We start from the raw sequence: 8,128 nt of genomic DNA, 5'->3' as shown, positions 1-8,128 counted from the left end.
TCAGAATAATGCTTGCCTCAGCTTGCTAATCCACAGAATTAGGATCAATGAGTGGCCAAAGGGATAGAACAACATGATTGACATACCCAACAAGGAGGCCAACTTACTCTTTGTCTCTGAGTGGCTCCAGTAGTTGAGAAAGAAACCCATATAATAAAATAAAAAGAGGATGAGGAAGGAAGACATAGCTTTCATGGCCCGAACATGTGCTTCTGTGCTAGGGTCTCTGGAACCTGTGGAATTAAGTTGCATCTGTTGGGTATGCTTCCACAAGAAGACAATGATCAGAGAGAAGGTGATTGTAGACAGAATAAAAGGAATAAGACTCAGAAGACCCAAGGGAACCTGGAGCATGATGAGCTTACTTTTACTCACTTGGACTTCCTGTGACACATTTCTCTCTTTTCCTCTACTAAAGAGGCTACCATAATAATAATGCACTATCTGCATCATTGGAAAGATAATGGAAAAATAGACAATCAAGGGCCCCACAAGAAGCATGAAGATTATCCTGTCAATTCTCCATTTCATCCAGAGGAAAAGGGGATTAGAGAAATTGGTGATCTTCAGGAAATAGAAGACGCTGAGGATGGTGGTAAACCATATATTTGAATTGTGAGTCAGTACCAAGAAGACATCAATTATTCTTACATGGGTGGGTATATTGAAGCAGATTAAAGTTAAATAGATATTCCACATTAATCCACATGACAGTCCAATTCTGGTAATGGCTAAGATGAACAGGATGAGATCACTTGGTGGAAGTTTCTTCCTCTTGACCCAGTCAATGCCATTCACCAAAGCTATGAATCCATTCACCAGAATGCCCAATAGAAATTCACCAGTTGCCAAAGTCATTAAGATTTTCTCCCAACTACTTAGCATGGCAGCAGAAATGAGATCACTTAAGAAGTTAGCAATATTTGTGCTATTTTTGATGCTACTGCAATTGGATTAATTTCCAGGAAAAATGAGTATGGAATGATACATCCTTCTGACATGTGTTGATGAGGCAATTTTCCCCTGTCTTTAATAAACTTTATTTCTTAGGCAAGGAAATGTCTAGTTCTCTGTAAGAATAACTTCATTAAAATATCCTCTATGCCTTCCCAACAGCTCACTTCAATCTGCCCAGCCAAGACACTCTCTCTCTGTTGCATTTCTGTTTCCTCTTCAGAGGTGATTACAGAAAGGATTAGAATCTTATGTGAAGATGCAAATAGAGAAAGGTCATCTTTCAATATTTTCCTCTTTGTGCCTCAGCCTATTTTGTAATCAAATACAAGAGCTGTGTATGATGACCTTTATCCAATGATGTATAACAAGGGGAATGTAACAAAGCCCTCAATGAAGAGATTATGCTGCACCTCCATCATTTCTCACTATACTAAATATTGGTGTTATCACTGATTGTTTATAAAATCAAGCTCACACCGGATATTTCTGTTAAGTCACTTTGAAGTTTAAAAATTTTAAATTAATTGCTATATAATGGGCCACTAATCTGATTAGTTCACACTCAAAAGAAATGTCTTTATTTCAGTTCCCATGGTAACTCAGACAAAACAGTATACCAATTCTATTATCACAACATAACCTTAGCACCAGGCAGGAAAGAAAGAACTATTTGTCAACTATCATCTTTTTGTTGAAATCTCTGTACACTAAGCTTACAGAGAAAAGATGATAGAGGTGGAGCCAAGATGGCAGAGTAAAAGCAGTGACTTGCTTGAGCTCTCCACCAAACCCTTCAAAATCCCTGTAAAATATGTCTCTAAACAAATTCTAGAGCAGCAGAACCCATGAAAAAAAGTGAAAGAAATTTTCATCTCAAGACAACCTGAATGGTTCATTAGAAAGGTCTGTTGTTTTGACCCTTGCTGTCATCAGATTTGTCTCAAGAAGGGAGTAACATAATCAGATAGGTATAGAAATCTAACATGCCCTATAGGCAGTAGGAGAGAAAAGGGGAAAGAAAAGGGAGGGGGGATAGAAGGGAGGGAAGAAGTAGTAAGGGTAAAGGAAAAGAAAAGGGAGAGGGATAATAGAAGGGAGGTGCAACTGAGGGAGGCAGTGGTCAAAAGCAAAATATTAGTGAGGGGGAAAAGGAGAAAGGAGAAAGAAAAGCATAAATGGGGGAGGGGAAAGAATGGAGAGAAAAACACAGATAGCAATCATAACTGTGAATGTGATATATAAAAGTAATGGAATACTATTACATGATAAGAAATGATGTACAGGCAGACTTCAAAAAAACCTGGAAAGACTTGTATAGTGTGGTGCTGAGTGAAGTGAGCAGAGCCAGGAGAACATTGTATAGAGTAACAGCCACGTTCTTCGATGACTAATATTGATAGACTTGACCCTTATCAGCAGTACAAGGATCTAAGACATCTCCAATAGCCTCATGATGGAAAATGCTATCCACATTCAAAGAAAGGACTATGGAGTTTGAATGCAGATCAAAGTATACTATTTGCTATTTTTTTTTCTTCTGTTATGTTTTGTTTCCTCTTTCTGGTGGTTTCTCCTATTAGTTCTAATTCTTATTTACAACATTACTAATGTGAAAATATGTTTAACAGGAACGTATATGTATAGCCTATATCAGATTGCATGCAATCTTGAGGAGGGAAATAATTAGAGAAGGAAAGAAAAATTTAAAACTCAAATGCTTATGGAAGTGACTGTTGATAAATCAAAATAAATTAATAAAAAACATGGCTAAAAAAAGAAGAGAAAGGTCAGTTATGCCAGGCTGGGGGAGGAGGACAGTTCAGCATAGGCCCTGAAGGCAAAGACCAGGCCTCAGCAAACCTGGAGCAGGCCTCAGGGCACTAAATCATGGGAAACTGTGGCTGTTTACAGGCTAAGTCCCATAAACACCAAAGACAACTTACAAGGTCAGTAAGAAAGGTCTGTTGGACTATGGTGAGAGAGGAGCTTGGTCTGGCCCCAGTACTGGTGCAGCTCTGGGCTACTGTTGTTTATGGAGCTCTCAGCCCACAGATGGAGTGGGGATCAAGCAGCTGAATCAGAGGGGAAGTGCAGGCATCTCTTTGCTGGTGCTGAGGCAGGGTTCTCTTGCTTTGCTCATGCTTGGATCTGGGTCACAGTTGTGGGTGGTGATCCTGGGGCAAGGAGGAGCACTAACCTGGTGGAGCTTGTGATGGCAGTGAAGAGGGAATCATCCTCACAGTTACAAGGCAGAAAAGAATGCTTGTAGTCACTCATAGACCACAGCCCCTGCCAGGAAAGGAGCAAACACCTTGGTTTTGATCATACCACCTTGGAAGAACTGAAAATTTACAAGTTTTTAGAAGTATCACTGAAAACAGCTGCACAAAACCCCCAAAGCTTGGGATAGTACTTTCTCCACACTGGAAGCAGACCCCGACCTTAAAAAAGAGTTTAATACTCAAGTAATTGGCAGGGAGTATGAGCAAAAAGGTCAGACCATAGAATTGTTCTTTGGGGATAAAGAAGATAAAAACATACAACAAGAAGAAGACCACAAAGTCAAAGCTCCTACATCCAAAGCCTCCAAGAAAAATATGAATCAGTCCCAGGCCATGGAAGAGCTCACAAAGGATTTTGAGAAGCAAGTAAGAGAAGTAGAGGAAAAACTAGGAAGAGAAATGAGAGTGATGCAAGAAAATCATGAAAAATAAGTCAACCACTTGGTAAAGAAGACACAAAAAAATACTGAAGAAAATAACACCTTAAAAAAATAGCCTAACCCAAATGCCAAAAAAGGTCTGCAAAGCCAATGAGGAAAACAATACCTTCAAAAGCAGAATTGGTCACATGGAAAAAGAAGTCCAAAAGCTCCCTGAAGAAATACTTCCTCAAAATTTAGAATGGAGCAAATGGAGGCTAATGATTTTATGAGAAATCAAGACATTGTAAAACAAAACTAAAAGAATTAAAAAAATAAAAAATACTGTGAAATATCTCATTGGAAAAACAACTGACCTGGAAAATAGATCCAGGAGAGAGAATTTAAAAATTATTGCACTATCTGAAAGCCATAATCAAAATAAGAGCCTTGACATCATCTTTCAAGAAATTATCAAGGAAAACTATCCTGATATAGTAGAAACAGAGGGCAAAATAGAAATTGAAAGAATCCACCGACCTCCTCCTGAAAGAGATCCCCAAAGGAAAACTCCTAGGAATATTATAGCGAAATTGCAGAATCCCCAGCTCAAGGAGAAAATATTGTATGCAGCCAGAAAGAAACAATTTAGATATTGTGGAAACACAATCAGGAAAACATGAGATTTAAGGGACTAGAGGGCTTGGAATATAATATTCCAGAAGTCAAAGTATATAGGATTACAACGAAGAATCACCTACCAAGCAAAACTGAGTGTAATCCATCAGAGGGGAAATGGATATTCAGTGAAGAAGAGGGCTTTCAAGTATCCTTGATGAAAAGACCAGAGCTGAATAGAAAATTTGACTTTCAAATACAAGACTCAAGTGGAACATGAAGAGGTAAACAGGAAAGAGAAATCATAAGGGACTCATTAAAGTTTCACTGTTTACATTCCTACATGGAAAGATGATATTTGTAACTCATGAGACCTTTGTCAGTATTAAGGTAGTTGGAGGAAAAAATATATGTATAGGTAGCCAGCCAGCCAGCCAGCCAGACAGATAGATAGATAGATAGGTAGATAGATATAGATATAGGTAGATGTAGCTACAGATAGATATAGATGGATATAGAGATAGATAAATAGATAGATACATAGATAGATGATAGATAGATAGATAGATAGATAGATAGATAGATAGATAGATAGGTGGCACAGGGTGAGTTGAAGATGAAGGGGTGATATCTAAAAATAAAACTGAGGAGTGAGAAAGGATTATACTGAGAGAAAGAGAAATGGAGAGGTAGAATGAGGTAAACTATCTCACAAAAAACAGATAAGAAAAAACTTTTACAGTGGAGGGTAAGTGGGAGAAGGTGAGAGGGAATGAATGAATCTTATTCTCATCGGATTTGGCTTAAGGAGGGAATAACATGCACACTCAATTGAGTATGGAAATCTATCTAACCCTACAGGAAAACAGAGAGGAAAGGGATAAGAGATGGGGGGAATGATAGAAGGGAGGGTAGATGTGAGGAGGGGGTAATCAGAAGAAAACACTTCTGAGGAAGGACAGGGTCAAAAGAGAGAATAGAATAAATGGAGGGCAGGATAGGATGAAGGTAAATATAGTTAGTTTTTCACAACATGACTACTATGGAAGTGTTTTGCATGACTACACATGTGTAACTATATTGAGTTGCTTGCTGTTACAATGAGGGTGCGTGTGGAGGGAGGAAGGGAGAGAATTTGGAACCCAAAGCTTTAAAAACAAATGTTAAAAGTTGTTTTTACATGGAACTAGGAAATAAGATATACAGGGAATGGGGTATGGAAATCTATCTTGACCTACAGGAAAATGGAAGGGGAGGGAGATAAGAGAAGGGGGCGGGTGATAGAGGGCAGATCAGGGGAAGAATATTCAGAATGTGCGCTGTCTTGGGGTAGGGGTGGGGTGATATGGGGAGAAAATTTGGAACTCAAAATCTTGTGGAAATTAATGTTGAAAACTAAAATAAATTATTTTTTAAAAGAAAAGATGTTAATAATCCTCATTTATCTAGTGGCTTAGGTTTTTCAAAGTACTTTCTTTGCAGTGACCTATGGAGGTATTAATTCAAGGGCCATTTTTCACTCTCTTCAGATGGTGGAACAGTTTTAGAGAGATGAGATTACCTGCTCAAGCATCTCAGAATCAAGAGTTCGAACTAGGATTTCAACCCAGGTATATGCTGATCAACAGCTAGCTAATAGAAGTAATCACCCTACTTAAAAACCGATTTATTATAAATGTAATATTAAGCACCATCCCCTTAATCAGCTTTTCACTTCCTAAATCCACAGTTGGGTTTGAATGCTTGGCAGTTCAGTTCAAGAAAGGACTCATTGTCCCATAATTTATATAGCCAGGTGACTTTCGGGAATCTTCCTAAGACTATTTAAATGGAAATGGTTTAATTTTATGGCATGGCCCTGGTCAACTGTCCCAGTTTCACAGGCATACAACAATGAGGTTAGCACAATGGCTGTTTGCTTCTTCCCAAGCTTTTTAGCATGATGTTTTCAATGAAGTTGGCAGACATCCTCAACAAGGATGAAAATAGCATCAAGCTCAGCTACTATAGTGATGATAATTTTTTCCCACTTAATAGTATTTTTTTCAATTACATGTAAAGATAATTTTCAACACTCACTTTCATAAGATTTTGTGTTCCAAATTTTTTTCTCCCTTCCCTTCTGTCCCCTGTCCCCAAGACTGAATGCAATTTGATATGTTATACATGTACAATCATGTTAAACATATTTCCACGGTAGTCATGTTGTGAAAGAAGAATCAGAACAAATGGGGAAGAGGAAATGAGAAGAAAACGAGAAAATAGTATGCTTTGATGTGCATTCAGACTCCTCTCTTCTTTCTCTAGATGTGGATAGCATTTGCTGTCATGAGTCTTTGGGATTACCTTAGATCATTGTATTATTGAAAAGAGCTAAGTCTATCAAAGTTGGTCATTGCACAGTGTTGCTGTTACTGTGTACAAGGTTCTTCTGGTTCTGCTCACTTCACTCAGCATCAGTTCATGTAAGTCCTCCCAGGTTTTTCTGAAATCCACCTGCTTATAATTTCTTACAGAATAATAGCATTCCATTACATTCATATAGTATAACTTTTTCAGCCATTCCCCAATTTATGGGCATCCCCTAAACTTCTAATTTTTTGCCACCACAAAAAAAGCAGCTTATTAATATTTTTGTATGTGTGGGTCCTTTTCCGTTTCTTATGATCTCTTTGGGTAACAGTAAAGAATGACATTACTGGATCAAAGGGTATGCACAATTTTATAGCCCTTCGGGCATAGTTCTCCAGAATAGTTGGTTCAGTTTACAACTCCACCAACAATGCTTTAGTGTTCCAATTTTCCACATTTTCTCCTACATTTATCATTTTCCTGTTTTGCCATATTAGCCAACCTGATAAGTTTGAGATAGTAGATCAGAGTTGTTTTAATTTTCATTTCTCTAATCAATAGTGATTTCAAGCATTTTTTTATAAATATAGATAACTTTAATTCCTTCCTCTGGAAACTGCCTGTTTATATCCTTTGACCGTTTGTCAATTGGGAAATGACTTGTAGTCTTAAAAAATTGACTCAGTTCTCTATATCTTTTAGAAATGAGACCTTTATGAGAGACACTGGCTATGGAAAAAAAAATCCCCAGCTTTCTACTTCCCTTCCAATCTTGGTGACATTGGCTTTGTTCATGCAAATCTTTTTAAGTTAATGTAATAAAATTATCCATTTTGCATTTCATAATGTTCTCTATCTGTTGTTTGTCATAAATTCTTCCCTTCCCCATAGATCTCACAGGTAAATTCTTCCTTGCTCTCCTAATTGGCTTATCATATCATCCTTTATTTCTAAATTATGTACCCGTCTTGATCTTATCTTGTAAGATGTTGGTCTATGCCTAGTTTCTGCCAAACTATTTCCAGTTTTCCCAGAAGTTTTTGTCAAATGAGTTCTCATTCCAGAAGCCGGGGTCTTCGGGCTTATCAAACAGTAGATCACTGTAGTCATTGGCTACTGTGTCTTTGTACCTAAATATTGCAGTGTTCCATCACACTGTTTCTCAGCTAGCACCAAATAGTTGTGATGATTGCCATTTTATAACGGTTTTAGTTATGGTGTGACTAGGCCACCTTCCCTTGCATTTCTTTTCATTAATTTCCTTGATATTCTGGATCATTTGTTCTTACATATGAATTTTGTTATTATTTTTTCTAGTTCTATAAATTTTTTTTGGTAATTTGATTGGTATGGCACAGAATATGTAAGTGTAGGTACAATTGTCGTTTTTATTATGTTGGCTCAGCCTACCCATGAGCAACTAATATTTTTTTGAATTATTTAGATCTGACTTCATTTGTGTGAAAAGTGTTTTGTAATTATGTTCATATAGTTCCTGGGTTTGTCTTGGCAGATAGACTTCCAAATATTTTATATTGTCTACAGTTACTTTAAACAGAA

The 8,128-nt window shown here is 37.5% G+C and overlaps 1 protein-coding gene across 1 annotated transcript; it reads right to left on the bottom strand.

Moving 5' to 3' along the window:
* On the bottom strand, positions 1 to 885 carry LOC110198048 (taste receptor type 2 member 7-like). The gene has a single exon (XM_020972139.1). It carries the CDS (start codon positions 883 to 885, stop codon positions 1 to 3), a length of 885 nt encoding a protein of 294 aa, XP_020827798.1.
* Positions 886 to 8,128: the final 7,243 nt, after the last annotated feature.

The sequence above is a fragment of the Phascolarctos cinereus genome, unplaced genomic scaffold, assembly GCF_003287225.1.
Source record: "Phascolarctos cinereus isolate Bilbo 61053 unplaced genomic scaffold, phaCin_HiC Scaffold_5;HRSCAF=322, whole genome shotgun sequence".
Classification (NCBI taxonomy): domain Eukaryota; kingdom Metazoa; phylum Chordata; class Mammalia; order Diprotodontia; family Phascolarctidae; genus Phascolarctos; species Phascolarctos cinereus.
This window is presented reverse-complemented; position numbering and strand designations above follow the sequence as displayed.

Coding starts and splice junctions, on each gene's coding strand:
- LOC110198048 (XM_020972139.1), bottom strand. CDS start 885: ATGCTAAGTAGTTGGGAGAAAATCTTAATGACTTTGGCAACTGGTGAA.